Source organism: Salvelinus alpinus, chromosome 1 (genome assembly GCF_045679555.1).
Source record: "Salvelinus alpinus chromosome 1, SLU_Salpinus.1, whole genome shotgun sequence".
Lineage (NCBI taxonomy): Eukaryota > Metazoa > Chordata > Actinopteri > Salmoniformes > Salmonidae > Salvelinus > Salvelinus alpinus.
In genome coordinates, this window is record NC_092086.1 from 54,267,065 (window position 1) to 54,286,552 (window position 19,488).

Below are 19,488 nucleotides of genomic sequence, written 5' to 3' on the forward strand. Positions count from 1 at the left end.
TTTGCAAATTAAACAATCCGGCAGCCAGACAAGCATTGATTCATCGCCATTGCAATTTCATATATCACAACAATCCAAGGGCGAGAGAAATTCAGAGCTGTTGGGTCATTGTGAGTACTGTGTTGAATGAGAGACTTTTTGTTGTTGTATTGATATGATACAGCTTTGCTTTGACTTCTGTTGTGCATTTTGGTTGATTTTTCAGGCAGGAAGTTTGAGGGCTTAGTGTCCGAGCTGTTAGGTGCTTTTTATGAACCCATAGCTACATACATAGTTCATAGCTCTCATTGTGTAGTCCACCCATCTTTTCTGCCAGAAACATGGAAGCAAAACGTTTGCAACTGCATTGAATGTGATTTGCAAACGGAGCTTCTTCATAAAAACACCTACAGCTCTCAAGAGTTAGGTACCAAAACGATCCAGATAATTGCAGTTGATATATTTGATGTTTCATTGTTGTTCCGGTTGATGCCAGCAAAAAAAAGGTTCCTTTGCCCTTTTGTTTTGTGTTCCTGCTCCTTCAGTGGCTGTTTTCTTTCCTTTTCGATTCTTTCTTTCCCTTTATTTCTGTTCCTTTTGTTGGGTGTTGAATGTGTGTCTCTGAGGAGGAGGTATTCTCTAACACCACAGTCCTGCTGTGGATCTATCCCTCTGTCCCTTATCGTTCTGCTTCCCGGTTCCCACCACACCAGAGGAGCTCACTGCATCGCTCAGCCCCACGCCAGGAGGTGTCAGTCCTGCCACAGAGAGCGGCCGCAGTAGCAGGTCCGGCTTTGCCGACGACGGGAGCGAAGACGGGGAGCGGGCTGGGTCGGTAAGCCCCCGGGCATCTCCTTCAGCCCCTGAAGCCCCAATCGAGAGGGACACTCCAAGGCTCTTCTCCCCAGACTCGCTGGGGTCTGAGGTGAAGAGGAGCTCGCCTGACAAGGTCTCTGATGTCTCTGTGGGCCACAGCCTAAGCGACTCTGGGTCTGAGGACGAGGATGAGAAGGACGTATGTGAGAGCAAGGAGGCTCCTACCTCGGCCTATGAAGACAGGATCAGTCCTGGGAAGCCTCAGAGCCCTCTCTTCATGGAAAAGGAGGGGACGAAAGAGCAGGTGGATGAAGAAAAAGAGGAGGATAGCGACGAGGAAGAGGATGAAGAGGAGGAGAGAACAGAGGTGTCAACGATCCGCAGGAGGCCACGGCGTGAGGTCAGCTCAGAAGAGGAAGAGCAGCAGAAAGATGAAGTTTGCGCCCCTGTCATTCCCGTTGCCATGACCCCGGAGGAAGCCAAGCAGCGCGTCCTATCCTTTGACTACACTGAGCCTGAGCGACACCCACCTGGTCAGGGCATCCCTGCAGGGTGGCAGAACGGAGCAGACAAGATCCCCCCAGAGAGCAAGAGCCCTGACTCCAACAGGGCCGACCATGGATCTCCCTTCTCCCCTAGCACCGCAGCCGACCGGATCAAGGACCAGTCTCCTCTCATCGAGCACCAGCCAGACGCCCGCGATGCGGTGGAGCAGGAGACTGAGGAGGAGGTGCAGGAGGAAGAAGAGGTGCAGGAGAAGGTAGCTAGTCCCCTGCCCATGATTGCTGTGCCCCAGATGGAGGTTGAGCCCGTCCAGAAGGATGATGAGCCTGTGAAGACCTCAAAGGACACGCAAGGCCAATACCTGGAGTCGGCAAACGAGGACGTCATCGCAGCGGTGACGGCAGCTCAGTCGGTGACCAAAGCCAAACCTGCAGAAGCCAAACCTGCAGAAACGAAGACTAAGGCTGGCAAGCCTGCTAGTGGCCCCAAAGGTGATGCCAAAGGAGGTGCTCCTACAGCAGCCAAAGGCCCGGTCAGGCAAGATAAGAAAGTGACCGCTAACGCTGTAGCCCCTCCCCCCAAGACCACCTCCGCTAAAACTCAGAAAGCACCCCCAAAAGATGCCGCCCCACCGGGCGGAAAAGCAAAAGCTCCAGGTGCCCAGCTGAAAGGTCTGTTTTCTGTTCTAGTTTATCAATCCCACCTCTCCACCTCCTCCTCCTCCTCCTTTCTTTTCTCTCAGATATTTTCTTCTTCTTACTAGAGCGACACAATAAAGCAGCACCCTTTCTGAAAAACATGCACAAAACGCAAAATGTGAACGTGTTCGGTTGATGAAACGGACTGCTTGTAGCCACCACCACCGGTTTCTTTCTTGTCTTTTCTTTGTTCAATTCGTTCTCTATCGAGCTTTCTCTTTTCTCTGTGTTTGGTCTGTGTTCTGTCTGTGTTTCCAGCCCCTGTTTATGTCACTAACCCTCCTGTGCCCAAATAATTTTTGCTGGCAATGTTGTCCACTGGTCAGCCCCTTTTGCATGTCACTTGCATGTTTTGTTGGGTGTGCAACATCACATCATCGTGACTGTGTATTTATGGGTCACCCTTCCTTCCACCTCCCGTCTTCTGAAACACACACACACACACACGTATGGTTCACACGTGTATGCACACACACACACACACACACCACACTCTGGCTACTGTTTCCTATCTATCATATGTGCAGAAAAGTGTAAGTCAGCATGGTTTCTCAGGTTTAATGTAAGCATCCATGCATACTATCTTCCCCTGCAGTGCAGGTGGTCTCTCACAGAGTGTGTTTGTTTTCACACTACTTATCATTAGATGGATCACTGGTTCTCTTTATGCTAATCATCTTTAAGGTTGCCTAAATGGCCAATTATCAGTCATGATCAGAGGATGGCTGATAAGCACTTGCACATGACATGATAACGAAATGATTCCCGTTTCAAAGGTACATTTTCTGTAAAAGCTTTTCGAAATGATTACTGGAGTGTAAATAATGAATCCGTTTAATGGGACCCACCCACTCCCACCGTTCATTGATAGGCAGGCAATAATGTTGAAATCTCCTAACTAACCATTTGAAAGCATCACAGTCACCACGGAGACTCAATTTCCTGCTTATCCAATAACATGCAGGCCTGACGTTAAATAAAAAGGACGGGTTCTAAGCAGTTGTCTGTACCACATTCATTGGCCCTAAAACTAATTTAGTTCCCCCCCTCAAATGATTAGCCTAGTCCCCGACAGTGTATTATGATCTCTGAGTGGACTGATTCGGGGGATCGAAATCAGGCCGAGAGGCTTGAAGTCATTGTTGAAACTCTAGATTTGAATAAAAACAACTTAATGTTCTAAACCTCCCCATGCAGTGTAATGTCAACACACAGATCATTTCGAATCTGGGGCAAGTTTCAAATGAAAGTTCAATAAAAGTTGACAAATGTACTTTCTGGCAATTCATTTCAGTGTGCTGACAATTACTATGAAATCCAAAAGCTACTTTAAAGCATCCGGATACAGCAACTAGAGTAGTTAACACGCATTGTCCGTTAGCATTTTCATGTCTGGGATGAATAGGCAATTTAGCTTCAGAGAGTTAGCCTAGCCTAGTACAGCGAGGTCTCAAAGTTGCCGATGAGACAGGACTATGATATTAGCACTGACTTTCGGTCCCTTTCTTTGACCCTCTCTTGCAGCCAAGGCCAGTGCAGGGGCTGGGAAAGAAGCAGCTGAGAAAAAGGTAGGTGATAATTGATGTGTGGACCAGAGGTCTGACCTCTGGAGTGACCTTGAGATATATTGACGCCTGCTGTACCTTAGTGCTTCACTTTTTATAGCTGCAAAGGAGGTTCCAAACACGTTGGCTCAAATTTGACAGAAACTTTTGCATCAACCATCTGCCTTCAACTGAATGCCCTAAAAAAACGAACGGTTTTGCTCTGCAATTGCAGTACAGCACATCTGCATGTAAAGCCATTCACCAATCACACGCAGTTTTTGACATATTGAATTTAAGATTTTTACTGTTTACATTTTTTAAAGTTGCTTATATTGGTTTTAATTGTTTGTCTATATCGCTTATAGGTTTTTGTTAAGTTCCACCATCGTAATGCATTTCTTTAAATGTTGTTTGCGTTCACTTTTGTCTTTTCCTTTGTGTTTCATAACACTTTTTTACCACCTTTGGTCACAAGACACCCAACGCCACCACACCTGTCAAAGCATCCACCCCCAAACGACCCTCCTCGGTCCAAACCACCCCCAACAAAAAGCCTTGGTCCTCTTCCTCTGCCCCAGCCTGCAACACTAGCAGGCCCAGCTCAATATTTAAACCCTGTCCAGGCAGTGCAAGAGCCAGAGAACCCAGGCCAAGGGTAAGTAACACACAAGGACAGGTCTCAACTTTGACCACGATCCCAGGCTCAGGCCAGCCTATCCATAGGCTCATAATACTCAATGGCATTATGACTTGAATACTTCAAAGTTCCATGGTGTTGAATGATCTTATGCAATGCCTCTCCTAAACCCCAAATACTCAGTCAGTTCTTTCCCAAATTAGTCCGGAGTCTTTTGTTTCAACACAGGTTCATCGCTTGTTGTGTAGTTTCTAGTTTTTCCATTCTAGAAGTAACCGTGCTGTTTGGTTTCCAGACTGGAGATGGGAAGACAGCCAGCACCAGGACACCAGGTGCCAAACCCCAGGGTGCTGGGACCAGGATGCAGACCAAGACCACTGCTGGAGGTCAGTCAGTACTCAGGACATGTTCAACAGATGCTCAACTCTCAATGTGTTCCTTTAAACTCGTACAGCAGTACCTACAACGTGAACACATGAAACGAAATCACCATTAATCCATTGAGAGTTCCCCAATTCGAGAGAGGTTAACAAATGGAGTGTGAGCAGAGATGAGAGAGCATGATAAGGATATGGTCAGACTCCATATCCCCATTGAAAAAGGTTCAACTCTAACAACAGCTTGATACCTACATTTGCCATCTCTAACACGTGGCAGCTTGACAACTACATTTACATCCCCAGCATGTTAGATGGTGTCACCACTGTTTGCTGTGCTCTCTTTGGAATGGCGTGATGGAGAGAAAAATGTACCTAGAAGTGTCTGGGCATTTTGGCTTTAACTACAGGCTGAGCAAAACATCACTGCGCCTAGTTCAAATAATTGAACTTTTGCAGGTCTTGTTCCAGAATACTTATTCTCAGGGAGCACAACATAGATTCGAATAACCTAATCCTAGATTATGTTTCTTCTAACCTTGTAGTTGATTCCCCCAAGACGCCCCAAGACCGTAGTGGCTATAGCAGCCCCAGCGCACCCAAGTCCCCCGCCAGCCGGGAGGTGAAGAAGGTGGCGGTGGTGCGGACCCCTCCTAAATCCCCTGGGTCCACGAGGGGGCGCAGTCCGGTGCCCCTGGCCGCCCCCATGCCCGACCTGAAGAACGTCCGGTCAAAGATTGGCTCCACGGAGAACATCAAGCACTCGCCTGGTGGAGGACGGGTAAGGGCTTGAAACCGGTTTCTTTCGTTTTTATGATATGGAGGGTTGAAGAATTCCAGAAACCTTCCCAAAGTTTGCAGGTTTTTCAGAAACCAATGGTAAGAGGGAGAGGAGGTGAGGGAATCTGCCAACAGGAAATCCTCCAACTGGGATTTCTGAAAAATCCAGGATCTCTGGCCTGAAATGTACAAGCCTGGTGCTGTTTTTCTTAGGTATCTTTCTTCCAAGCTCGAGTTGTTTATCACAGGCCGGAATCCACGTACTACTCCAGTATTTGCCATATCAAAGCTTATGTTTGAGTTGTGATCACAAATGGCTTTACAATATTTGTTGAATATGTCCAGAACAATAAAAAATGGTTTGTTCTGTATTAGTTCCTTGGATGTTGTAAGAACGCTTTCTCCCCCCTGACTTTTTCAGGTGCAAATAGTTGAGAAGAAGATGGATTTAAGTAACATTCAGTCAAAGTGTGGCTCCAAAGCCAATCTCAAGTATACCCCAGGAGGTGGCAATGTGAGTAACACAGACGGCATGGCGGTCAAGAGACTGCAGACAAGGACATTACCCATTTTCTAACTCCTACAGTACACAACCCACACACTTCCATAAAGACTGGTCATTTGATCGTTGATCTGTAACTATTTTGAGATCAGTGCATGTCAGTTATCCCTGACCTGTAAAATAAGGACATTGCCTCATGCCTGTAACTTCTGAGGGTGATAAATCTAACCTTGAACTTTGAGGCTGTCTTGTAGATAGTCTGGTTGAAGTACATTTCTAAATAGCGGTCAGCAGCAAGATCCACATCGCAGCCTTGCAGCTGCTGCAGCAACCTGCCAGAAAGATGATATTTTCGCCTCTCCTCTACCTCTTCCAGGTGCAAATTTTACATAAGAAGATCAACTTGTCTAGTGTTCAGTCTAGGTGTGGCTCCAAAGACAATCTCAAGCATGTCCCCGGAGGTGGTAACGTGAGTAACGTGAGGACGAACTCATGGTTTGGTCTTGAGTCTTCCTGCAGTTAGAACCAGATCATGGCCTTGGCCAGAACATAAAGGCTATTCCTTCTCCACTCTCTGCTCCTTCTAGACTTCAATTAAATGAGGACTTCACTAGTTTATAGCTAGATAGTTACTTAAGTTTGAGGAGTTTACAGACTTTCTTCATTTTTGTTCAATTTAATCTCTGATATTCTCTTATTATGGTAGGTAGCACAAGCTATCTAAGTTTGTAAACAATATTTCAACTCAATTCCTTTAAAATCAGTTAGGCTATCGCCTGATTTAATACAGGAACATTAAATAAATCAATAAAGTAAATGGGAAAAACATTACAAATAAGATGAATGTGCCGAGGTAATTATAGTCTTGAAGTATGATGCATGTGACCATATTCAACCTAACAAATGAGACCCCACTCTAAATAATGGTTTCAAGTAGGAACACTTCTCTGAAGTCTTAACATCTTACAGCTGCAGCACGTTATGAAACGTCCTTTTTAATATTTTTCCAAATGCGAAAACATTCAAAATCACATGTAGCCTAAATCATATTTTTTTCCCAAATAAAATGTAAAACAATAAGACCTGTTCATGTGGAGGTTCAAGCTGGGATCAAGCCCAAATATCTTTGAGATACTGCATTAACTTCTGGTCACCGCCATTTGTCCCCTTAAAGCTGAATGTTTTCATAGTTTTCAAAGACGCAACTTTCAAAGCAGATTCCTCATACAGTTGCCCTTTACAGATTCATTCCACACTGGCCTAGCTTAAATGCAAGCATTGTGATTTGATCTGCATTTCTACCCAATACAAATCAATTCCAACACAATACACTAAAGTTTCCAACATCTGTTCAAAACCTAGAATATGAGAATTGCTGACCTTATCGCATCACAAGCAACCCAGTCCCACTCACCAATAAAGCCATTGTTTCTCTCAATGAGTCACGGTTACAGACCAATCAGACCAGAGTGGATGGCGCAGCGTAGCATACTTACTGTCAGCAGCACAGGTCTGTCAACCAATGTCTTCTCATTGAGCTGACTAAATGCCTTACAGTAATGGAATGTGCACGTCAGACGTCATTAAATCTGGCTTTGGATTGATACAGTACAGCCTTAGTATACAGACCTGAAATGAGATGACCCAGAACGATGAGGGACTTACTATGATTAAATGTGCGCTCAATAGAACTCTCCACAAAACGATATGACAAAGTATAAGGAAAGGACCAGCGAAGTATAATTAATGAATCTATTCGATTTCTATGGGCTGATGGGTATTTTCACCAGGTTTATCCACCAGGTTTGTCTCTCGGGACTATTGTGTGCTTTGGCATTCCCTAAAAAGAGAATGATCTGTTAGATAAATGATTTGAGTTTGTTGTGTACTGTATGTACACAGTGGGCCCTGGCACAGCGGGGATACAATAAGCCCGATTAGACCAATAGAAAAGAGTAGACCAGAGTAGCATCTGAGACTAAATCTTACTTGCTTCAACTTTCTGCAGAGGGCAACACAAAAACCACCCAGAAAGCCGAGATAAAGGCCTAATCAATCTCTTTAGAAACTTTGATTTCATTCAACTGCAATGGGACACTGGTTTAAGGTTAGGGCTTGGCAGGGACCGTTGCGTAGCACCTTGGCCCCTTTGAGTCCCTGAAAACGGATGCATGGGTAAGGCATTACAGGGGGCAGGGCATCCTTGCCTGGAGATGCTGTTGCCAAGTTTGTGTTTTTGGTCCGTCTGCCCTAGATCTGTCTCCTCAAATGTGTCTCCAATAACCTGTGTGATGCACCCCAATGGCTCTTGTAGTCTCAAACTCTCCAAGTCCAATACACGGTTCAGTGTCTTGAGCTGAAAACCTCGACATCAGTGCTGGTTGCTACCTTGCATGACATGGATGACGTGAATGCAGTAGTGATGCGACAAAGTAGAACGCCATTGACTTATAATGGTGGCATGGTTCTCCTGGTTGGTGTATGACCGCGAGCATGCAGTCCCGGCGGGCAAACTTTGGGGGTGGTCAATCCATAATGACGTCATTTTCTGGTTCTAAAAATGTCCGATTACAACCAGTTGAAAATCATCATCTCGTTTATGACAATATCAAGATGTCTGGGAAAGAGGTCATATTCCGATCCGATAATTAGTTAAAGGCGTCTTTTAGCTAACCAAGACATCGACAAACATTTATTATAATCAGAATACAACCTATGGCATCGCAAAAGACAGAATGACGATGACCGTTACAACCAGTTTTGCCTGCTGGGCTCAACCTGAATCCTGTCAATTGTGATATTAACCTCCCAACTCATTGTCCCCTCCGCCACCACCCGTCAACCTCTGTAAATCAATACTGTCTGTACTATATAGTCTACAAATCAAGACAGCATGGCATTAGGGAAACCACTGTATAACTATGAAGTATTTGTTTATATAGGCCATAACTAGTGACCTCTAATGCATTGCTGGTGCTGTCTCAGTAGAGATGTAAGATTCAACTCTTACAACAGAAATTATGAGGCCAGTTTATTTTATAGTGGTACCGGTAAATGGATAGTGATTGGGCTGCACTGAGTTGGATGTGGCTGCAGCGTTGCAGTCCTGCTATAGTCGTGTCTATCTGCTTGGAGAACAGGGCTGGGCTTCTGTTCTGTGTGTAGAGAATAATGTGATGAAAGCCTGTATCTCTATGCAGCACTGACACCACCATGTGTCTGTACTGCGTAAATACATGCTCAAACTGCATACCAGCAAATCGCTGCGTGTTTGGATGTGTATATGTTTGTGTGTATGTAAACAAGTGGGGTATGGCTGATTTTTTTTTTTTTCTCCAGCAATATTCATTTAAACATATAGGCCTATTGTTTTATTTTTTTCATTTTATTCATCAGAGTAAACCTATTTTGCTTAGGTTGCTTTGGGGATCTGATTTTGTCTAGATTGTCGTGTAGACTTGTTTTAAATCATGGATGGAGTGATTTTATGAGACCTCTGGTCATTTGAATTTCATATTCATAAACTCGGCAAAAAAAAAGAAACGTCCTCACTGTCAACTGCGTTTATTTTCAGCAAACTTAACATGTGTAAATATTTGAATGAACATAAGATTCAACAACTGAGACGTAAACTGAACAAGTTCCACAGACATGTGACTAACAGTAATGGAATAATGTGTCCCTGATCAAAGGGGGGGTCAAAATCAAAAGTAACAGTCAGTTTCTGGTGTGGCCACCAGCTGCATTAAGTACTGCAGTGCATCTCCTCATGGACTGCACCAGATTTGCCAGATCTTGCTGTGAGATGTTACCCTACTCTTCCACCAAGGCACTTGCAAGTTCCCGGACCCTCCGATCCAACAGGTCCCAGACGTGCTCAATGGGATTGAGATCTGGGCTCTTCGCTGACCATGGCAGAACACTGACATTCCTATCTTGCAGGAAATCATGCACAGAACGAGCAGTATGGCTGGTGGCATTGTCATGCTGGAGAGTCATGTCAGGATGAGCCTGCAGGAAGGGTACCACATGAGGGAGGAGGATGTCTTCCCTGTAACGCATAGCATTGAGATTGCCTGCAATGACAACAAGCTCAGTCCGATGATGCTGTGACACACCGCCACAAACCATGAGGACCCTCCACCTCCAAATCGATCCCGCTCCAGGGTACAGGCCTCGGTGTAACGCTCATTCCTTCGACGATAAACGCGAATCCAACCATCACCCCAGGTGAGACAAAACTGCGACTCGTCAGTGAAGAGCACTTTTTGCCAGTCCTGTCTGGTCCAGCGACGGTGGGTTTGTGCCCATAGGCGTCGTTGTTGCCGGTGATGTCTGGTGAGGACCTACCTTACAACAGGCCTACAAGCCTTCAGTCCAGCCTCTCTCAGCCTATTGCGGACAGTCTGAGCACTGATGGAGGGATTGTGCGTTCCTGGTGTAACTCGGGCAGTTGTTGTTGCCATCCTGTACCTGTCCCGCAGGTGTGATGTTCGGATGTACCAATCCTATGCAGGTGTTGTTACACTTGGTCTGTCACTGCGAGGACGATCAGTTGTCCGTCCTGTCTCCCTGTAGCCCTGTCTTAGGCGTCTCACAGTACGGACATTGCAATTTATTGCCCTGGCCACATCTGCAGTCCTCATACCTCCTTGCAGCATGCCTGAGGCACGTTCATGCAGATGAGCAGGGACCCTGTGCATCTTTCTTTTGGTGTTTTTCAGAGTCAGTAGAAAGGCCTCTTTAATGTCCTAAGTTTTCATAACTGTGACCTTAATTGCCTACCGTCTGTAAGCTGTTAGTGTCTTAACAACCGTTCCACAGGTGCATGTTCATTAATTGTGTATGGTTTATTGAACAAGCATGGGAAACAGTGTTTAAACCCTTTACAATGAATATCTGTGAAGTTATTTGGATTTTTACGAATTATCTTTAAAAGACAGGGTCCTGAAAAAGGGACGTTTCTTTTTTTGCTGAGTTTATATATATATTTTTTTATGATTTAGCAATTTACTTCGATAAACATTTGATCAGATATATAGATTATAAAAGTGTTGTTTTCATGAATGTCAGTCATTTTGTGATTACTTTCATCCTCCTGATCATCAGGTATCTTGTCTCGCTTCTCAGGAAAACAGACGTGGGAGAATGTGTAGTAGAGAATATTCCTGTAAAAATTCAAACGAAAAGGTGAAAGGCTGGTAATCCAATCATCTAATCAAATATGTATCCTTACATACATGGCGCCGGTTAAACTGGGTTAGAAGACAGCATTGTATCGTCATAGTTTCTAGAGATGTAATGAAACATCTTTGCATTGTACCCAAGAGGGCCTTTGCATCCAAATTTGAGACCTAGTTGTCTCATTTAGATTCAAATTTCACCATTATGGCCTGATTTTTGATAACGATGACTGAATTCCCTGAAATATTCTAGCTATCTTTTCATTTTTAAGGAAATTCTCATGTGTGGGTGCAATAGAATAACCCCTTTCCCTTTTTCCAACCAATATCTATTAAGGACAATGCTAGAAGCAAGTCTATTCAGGAAGCCATTCATGGTGGTGTCCTTGTCCTTGCATGTGACTGATGCTGACTCATTCTAGATTGGCTCTCTGTATTCTGCCTCCTCGCATCGCCCAACAATGACCACTCCTCTGGTCTGATTCTACCTATTGTCTGATGATCTCCTTTGTTTCTCCCCATTTGCCATATCCAGGTTCAAATTACTCACAAAAAGATTGACCTCAGCAACGTACAGTCAAAGTGTGGATCGAAGGCCAACATTCACCACAAACCAGGTAACTTACGTACAGAATAAAACCTTACAGTGACTGAAATGAAACAACATGCAACAGAGATACCCTGCTCTAACATGGACTACGGTTGAGGCTATTGGTGGTCTATACTCAGCCATATCAACAAATAGTTTTATGCTCCCTGACGAATGTGAAATAGGAAAATGTGTTGAATAACCTTTGCCGTGCTAAAGAATGCCGCTTGTCTTCATTAGGTGGAGGCAATGTGGAGATCAAATCCGAGAAGATGGACTTCAAGGTTCAGTCTAAGATTGGGTCCATGGACAACGTTGGTCATGTGGCTGGAGGTGGCGGGCGGAAGGTAAACGGACTCACTAATGTCCGAATTGACTCGCACGTCTTTCAAAAACAATACTTTCATGTTTCAATCTTTCAAAAAAACCAACTGTACAAATCTATTACAATCAATTACTCATTTCTATTCTGAAACACTGAATTATTCTGCCCGAATTCTGGAGTCAACAGTCTGCACACAATTCATTGCTAATATTCTCTCTGGCTTCAAATCTCTGAAATCTAAACTAAATGATCACTCTTCTTGCTTGGCAAACTCTTCCTCTAGCAAACTGAGCATGCCGTGAAACTTGCTTGTAAACATTTCTAAAATGTCACGCAAAAGAGCGATTAACACAGAGTCACATTGATTACTAAGTAGGCCTCTCTCTCTGCATTGCCAATAGGCATACGCCTGAGTGTGTCATGTACTTACAAAAACTTTTTTTACAAACACTTTTTTATATCAATATTTCATATAAAGCCTAACAATAGATCATAAATACATTTATTGCAAATACAAACTTCCCTCAAGGTAACTGATCGCCGTTAAAACAAGCTCTACCACACATAGTACATGAAGGCCAATTTCAAACTCAATACAGTAAGCAACTGAGGCACCAAATCAGATACTCAATATTTTAATTGTTAAGCCTATATCAAGAGATTATATTTTCCCTTGCAATGGCAACTCTGGCGACCCATACTCCTGCTCTCCTTCCTCTTCTCTTTGCCCAGCATGTCTGGGTGGCAGCACCTCCTCTCATTTAGCCTGTGCACCAGTCTCTTTAGCTAATCCACTCCATGTCATGTGCCAAAGAGAGTGGCCTTTCTGCCATCTTCAAATATGATCATTCTATCATTAATGAGCTTGAGGAGAACGGAGGATTTGATCCTGATTCGATCACCCTTAGAGCTATCCTCCAATCACAACTATTATGCAAATATTGGCACTTTTTAGTCTCCACAGAACACGTGAGTAGGGTCTATCTGCAGACCGCGTACTACATGCCGCGCCCACTACACGCTGCGCCCACAACGCCCCACTTACTACATGCCACGCTCACTGCCATTAAGGCTAGGACACCGGCAGTTGAGAGGAACGCACTTGTTTGAAATGGAAAAGCGTTGTGGTAGCTATTAATAAAGAAGAACATCAAGACGAAGCAGCTGCTTAACAAGTGGGATGCACTGTTGAGCGCTACATCCCGAGGGGTTTGTGATGATTGTATGGAGATTGTGACAGCCGGTTAAATGGCGTCCCTTGACAAGGCAAGAACAAGATGTATGTCAGGAGAAGTGCAGTATTATCATAAGGAGAGTTATACTTGGAATTTGGAGGGGAAAAGAGAGGCAGAGGAGGTCTAAGAGAGAGGGGGAGAAGAAGAGGGGGAGCTTGAGTTGGTTAAAAATAGCTGGGAAAAAGGAGATGGTTTGTTAAAGAAGAACGGTAGAAAGTGTAGGCAGAGTGAGCTGAAGGGCAACGTATTAGAGGTGGTAGGTGTGGTCAAGTTCTCAGAGCACCGAGGGTCAGGATAAAGATGAGTCTGTGACAGTAGGAGTGAATGAAGTTTTTGGAAAAATTGGACCCTTTCTTTTTTGCTGATCCATTTGAGGTTTCAGGGTGGGTGGAAACAGAGTTGGGTGCTGTGGAATCGGGTAACCAGAAGTGGTCTTGTGATAATTCTATGTGTTTCTGCTGGTCAGAGGGAGCAGGCGCTCTGTGTTAAACGAATGGGGGCAAGAGATATGAATTGTTTTGTTCTCAAGAAAAGGGTGCCAGTGAGGAGTGAATACTGGGGTAGCGATAAATGTGAACGCCGACGTCAACTGGAGGGGAAGATTCTCGGTGGTTGATGCTCATCGTTTGGTGCGACGCAAAGACAGGGTGGCGCGAGTGGAGAAACCGAAGAGTCATTGTCTGTTCTTTTGAGTTTTGATGTTGAGTCTTTACCCGACAAAGGGATGTTAGGATATATAAGTCGTCCCGTACGAGCTTTTGTGCCGACTACATTACATTGTTACAGGTGTCAAGCTTACGGGCATGTGGCAGCAGTGTGTAGGAGGAAGGTCCTAAGTGTGAGAAGTGTGCAGAAAGGCATGAGACAAAGGAATGTGTAGTATTGGGGAAAGTAGTGGTATGTGTTAATTGTAGGGGTGACAATGGGGCTGGGGATCAGAAATGTCCCGTGCGAGAGAGGCAGGTTGAGGTTTCCAGGGTTAGAGTAGTGCAGAAGTTGTCATATGCTGAGGCAGTGAAGAAAATGGAGGAAGATGGGTCAAGGGGGAGGGATCCTGAGAGGAGTGGCGTGAGTAGTAGATCAGTACCAGTACAGAAGGATAAACCAGCAAGTGATATATGTTTCAGTAAGATTAGATTATGGGATGGAATGTAAATCGCAGAAAATAGAGGTGGTGGCAGCTGCAGAGAGGTATTTGGGTGTGCGAGACTTGACATCAGAAGAGTTACAGGGTGTGTTGAGTGGTGGTGTCCCATCCTTTCAGCCTGAAGTAGGACTAAATAGATTTAAATAGTGGAGTATGTTATTTATTATTATTTGTGAGTGTAGTGTCAGATGGTCGGGTATTTGTATATATTTTTTTTAATTAGAAAGTAAAAAATTATTAAACTAAGTATAAGGGACGTCAGTCTATTAGGTGGCGGTAATCCAACATTTATTGGATGCCAACCCCCGTTAAACCTCATCAAAGAAAACACTGGCAGTTATTTTAACTTTACGGCGACGGTAATCACTACTCGGTAGTGCCACACAAGAGTTGGGTTGGCTACACTAGCCGTAATGCTGTAACGTTAACAGAACTGCGGGAAAGCAGTGCTCGGCAAGCGGGGGAGAATGACACTGTACCGGTGTTCTAGTGAGCTAGCTACTTCCCTTTGCCATATCGTTATCAGAACTGCAGGAAAACAGTACTCGGCAGGCGGGGTCGAAGGACACTGTGTACCGGCCCCCTTCTTATGTGGGGGTTTTCGGCGGTTGGCATCCAACGCTGGTGCATTACCGCCACCTACTGTGCTGGAGTGTGTGCCAGAGACAGCGCTAGCAGTTGCAATGGCAGTGGGCGTGGCATGTAGTAACCGCAGTCTGCAGATTACATTATTGTAACACATTGGTATCCGGTTGCTGATCAACCGTTTTTGTTTGTCCAGAAGAAACTAGTCTGTCAAAATTTGCTAGCTCATGTCTAAATTCTCAACTAAATATTGCAATTCCAACCACAAAATTATTTTAAGCCTCAAAATACAACAACTTGCCTAGCTAACAGCTAAATATTTTTTTTAAACTTTGTTATTCATTATATTTTCAAGGATCCACATGTTCTCATGGAAAATAATGTTATTTCCAACAACCAATGAGCAACTCCACCGTATATTTGAATGTTGAGATTGCTGAAAGGCCAGTCCCCTTGGCAATGACAAGGAGTGGAATGTTAGCTCAAGACTGGTAAAGTTACTCAGACTACATTTCATTTTCACTCTTGATTCCAAGCTGGCACTGCAGACCAATCTCTTGCTTATTTTTGTTCTTTCTTTTCGTTTTTTTTTGTACAGACTCTTTCATTCATTTATTTTATATATAATTTTTTCATTTGATTTATTTTGTTTGATTTGTTTGTTACGTTTTGTTTAACACCAACGCATGTTTTCCGTCCATACTGGGTGTGGTATCCATCCAGAGAGAGAAGGGGAAGGAAGCCGAGAGGGTTTCTGGAGAAGGAGACGCCTCCCTAAATAGGGAAGCTCCTATCCCAAGCCCTACTGGCCCCTCCACTGATCCCCCTCAGTCGCCCCGTTCTGAACACAGCCCAATCGAGGGGGCGTCCTGGTAAAGCTAGAAGTCTCCAGTAAGTACACAATGTCTTACTTCAGACCAAAACCCCAAAGTCGCCAAAATTGTCCAGTCAAGTGGACGGATCAAGCCACAACAGAGATACTCAACCTTGAAATGAAGGCCTATAATTCCCCCTTAAAAAACATGCACGCACCCACACATGCATGCACATGTGCAGCCAAACACACACCCACCCACACAGCATGTCCATAGGACTCCACACACTATCAATAGGGAAATTGTATACATTTAACCACAAGAGGGCCTTAACACAAAGTCAAGAGCCTTTCAAACTGCAGCATCACTGGTCTTTTGTGATATGCACAACCTCTGTTCACCATTCTACATTCTGATGTCATCACATAGAAAGTATAATACTGGATTTGCGCTGATTTGACTTCCACTCATCCCATGTCCAGATTAAGCCTAGTCCTGGACTAGAATACACGTTTAATGGAAATTCTCCATTTAGAATTAATTTTAGTCCAGGACTAAGTTTAACGGGAAACCTGGCCCCGAAGGTTTACACAGACACAATCCATGAATGATGCATAATTACACATGAAAGATTTGGCTCATCACTGTAGGTGCCCTTGCTCGCCATTCACTAAATGTATCAATCTCCACTCCTGCAGATTGAAAGCCACAAACTGAGTTTCCGTGAGACGGCGAAAGCCCGCACCGACCACGGAGCGGAGATTGTCCCCGTGGAGATCATCGCAGGCGGCTCACCCGCCCGTCTTCTCAGTAACGTGTCGTCCCCTGGCAGCCAGAACATTACAGACGCGCCGCCGCTATCCATGCTAGCCGACCAGGTCTCCGCCTCCCTCGCCAAGCAAGGCCTGTGATTCGACCACGTCCCTCCCTGAAAAAGCATTGTAGGTTACCAAGGGAACCAACCACGTGATAAAAAAGAGAAACGAAGAGAAAAATAAGTACCTCACTGAGTCTCCATTCCTCCTTGAAATTCAAAGTCGCTCGCGGGATTTGCCGACCGGGGATATCAGTCAGGGCAAAGTGGTACGTTAATGAACAGCTTATGGTCTTGATAGTTAGATAGACACAGGTAATGAAAACATATACGTGAAAGAAAAGCAACATTATTCTATACCCATAAAAACGTAGCCAGGCCTTCTTATAAAGACATTTACCCTACTTTCCATTTACAGTGCAATTAATTGGGCTGCTCAATTCGAACGCAACTGCTCGCATGAAAATATTGCACATTACTTTGCTTATTGCCATGCAGTGGATGTTTGCATTTGCTCATTTAAGCCTTAAAATGTGAAGTAGCCAAAGACTCAAATCTTTTCTCAACTAGAAAAGATCAGCTAAATTAAAGTGACACTGTACTATACCATTCAAATGATACTAAGTGCCAAATAGACTGTTGCCCTTTCGTGCTTAAAACACTCCGATATTCCCCAGTTGAGAAATCCGCGAAGATTTATTTACGGTATAATGAAATTCGAACGTTGTAGTAAACAGTTGCTGTGATGTAATGAAAAGCGTGTGACTCTGCCTTTGAGATGATTAAAGTAGACATTGTTTGTAAAATTATAAAATAAACAATTTTCATGAGAAGGACAATTACAAGTCTATTACCCAGAATATTTAACTTAAGAGTTAAAGCCCATGGCCCGTTCAAAACATTTCAAGGAGGATCCCATTGCTGAGCAATTGAAATCAATTAAGTAATCAATTAATTATGGAGTAATGGAGCTACATTGTGCATATGTCAATCAATTGGATAAGATTGCTAATTTGAAGTTGAGGGTTTTTTGTGTGTATGGTATAGTCTACGTGCCGATATTCTGGTGGTATATCACCAATCCTCACCAAGTTTCTTCTCAGCAGTGTGTCTGAATCTGAGTACCTCCCCGTTGATTTCTAGAACGGAAATCCATTCTAGACCATCTGTTTGGTCCAGAGCCAGAACACACCTGGGTATAGGGGCGTTATGAAATTTTGTCATTGGCTTTGATACTCTGATTGGTTAGAGATGATCCAATTGCTGATTACTTTGTTTTGTACAACACCCCTTATTTTGACGTCAACAAACGACTTGAACGATGGCTGTCTCAGACTGCAGTATGTAGGAATGATTGAGCAGCGGAAGAATTCAGTTTGAGTGGTCAGGCAATAGAAATGCCACTGCATACCCACAACACACATGCCTAGACAAGTCTCAATTTTACCTGCATGAAATTCAAAGCCTGATATAGGATGTGCTCCAAATCTCTACCCTACTCCAAAAGTGTGCACTTGCACACTCCCTCTGTCAAAGATGACCAAATGACCACCCCCTACCTACCCACAGCGCACTACTTACGTAGCGAATTTTAACTAAAGTAAATATTTCTTCGCAATGACAGAGCACTCTTTTTTTTACGCTGTAGATCAAACCTTATGTTGCGCACTTTCTTTCCTACTAGTAGCCCTATTCTGTGGATGTAAGACATATTAAACTGCTATTTACAAATGCTTGTAGATGCACCTGCTGACACCCTGCTATTATTTTTTTATACTCCCGACCCTCACGATGCATTCTTGTGTTTGAAGGTAGTTTTTACACACTGAAGTTCTCAAGTTGACCACCACTACATGGGTGTGAATGATAACTGGCTGGCTTTCCTCCTCATTCCTCATGGTCAACATGAACATTATGTACTGTGCTGAAAATATTTAAAAAGGGGGTTAAGCGGATATTAATTGTTACGATTGAACAAATCTATTCAAGGTAAGACATGTAAGCATATTAACTACCGAAAGCCCCCAAAATACTCAAATCAAATGTTATGTCACATGCTTCATAAACAGGTGTAGACTAACAGTGAAATGTTTACTTATGAGCCCTTCCCAACAATGCAGAGAAAAAATAAGGAATAAATACACAATGATTAACGCTATATACATGGGGTACCAGTACAGAGTCGACGTGTAGGGGTACAATGAAATTGAGGTAGATATGTACATATAGGTAGGGATACTAAGACTGATATTCACGTTAGTCCACATATCCGTTTAGACCGTTTTAGAAAAGGTACCATAAAACAACCCTATGCACCTTGTGTGGTGAATGATGTTCCGCAAAAGTGTAAGGATGTTTTTTCCAAGTTAGTATTTTATTTCGAAGCTGAAAATTGAAATGTCACTCTTCTAGTTTTTCCCAGGTAACCACATACAGTAAATTAATCTGAGGGAGTGGTTTACTATTCTGAAAGGACAGCATAACCTCATTTTATTCATTAAACCTTTTAATGACTGACATTTTAAGCAAACTGGTAATTGTATTGTAATTAAATCTGTTGCGACAAGAGGGGAAGAAAGTTGGTGCAAAGGATGTTTAAGACTTAATGTCATTAATTTAAGGGAAGGAAAAGGGTAATTTGGGGCTTTTCAGTGTAGTAAATAACTTTTCCCTTTTGCCTCAAAGGGAACAATGATACAAGTTAACTAGCTTCTCTCCTCCCCATGTCCCGTTTTGTTTCTCCTTCTCTGCTGAGTTTTTATTTTGACAGTCGTGATTGTCCTTGTGATGTGCATTTTATTAATATTTGGTTTACACTGATACTTGTTGCTGTTAACGTGGATTAGGAAATAAAGTCAGTATTGGAACAGCAATGTTAAAGGTTTCTTTCCATTACATTTGTGAAGCGTTTCAAAGAATGACAGGGGTATTTCCTGTCACACTGACCTTGTTTGT

At 43.7% G+C, this 19,488-nt stretch overlaps 1 protein-coding gene across 9 annotated transcripts in view; it reads left to right on the plus strand.

The window, feature by feature from the left end:
* The window catches only part of LOC139580732 (microtubule-associated protein tau-like), a 39,517-nt gene extending 20,111 nt beyond the window's left edge, over positions 1–19,406 (plus strand). For 5 of the 9 annotated variants that reach the window (XM_071409711.1, XM_071409739.1, XM_071409694.1 and 2 more), the window contains 9 exons: positions 693–1,970; positions 3,522–3,565; positions 4,020–4,199; positions 4,477–4,567; positions 5,104–5,339; positions 5,760–5,852; positions 11,559–11,640; positions 11,853–11,959; positions 16,418–19,406. In XM_071409711.1, coding sequence (XP_071265812.1) covers positions 693–1,970; positions 3,522–3,565; positions 4,020–4,199; positions 4,477–4,567; positions 5,104–5,339; positions 5,760–5,852; positions 11,559–11,640; positions 11,853–11,959; positions 16,418–16,630 — 2,324 coding nt within the window. In that variant the 3' untranslated portion in view covers positions 16,631–19,406. Of the gene's footprint in view, positions 1–692; positions 1,971–3,521; positions 3,566–4,019; positions 4,200–4,476; positions 4,568–5,103; positions 5,340–5,759; positions 5,853–11,558; positions 11,641–11,852; positions 11,960–15,627; positions 15,796–16,417 lie in introns of all 9 variants that reach the window. The other 4 variants (XM_071409730.1, XM_071409757.1, XM_071409748.1 and 1 more) reach the window with 4 other exon arrangements.
* Positions 19,407–19,488: the final 82 nt, after the last annotated feature.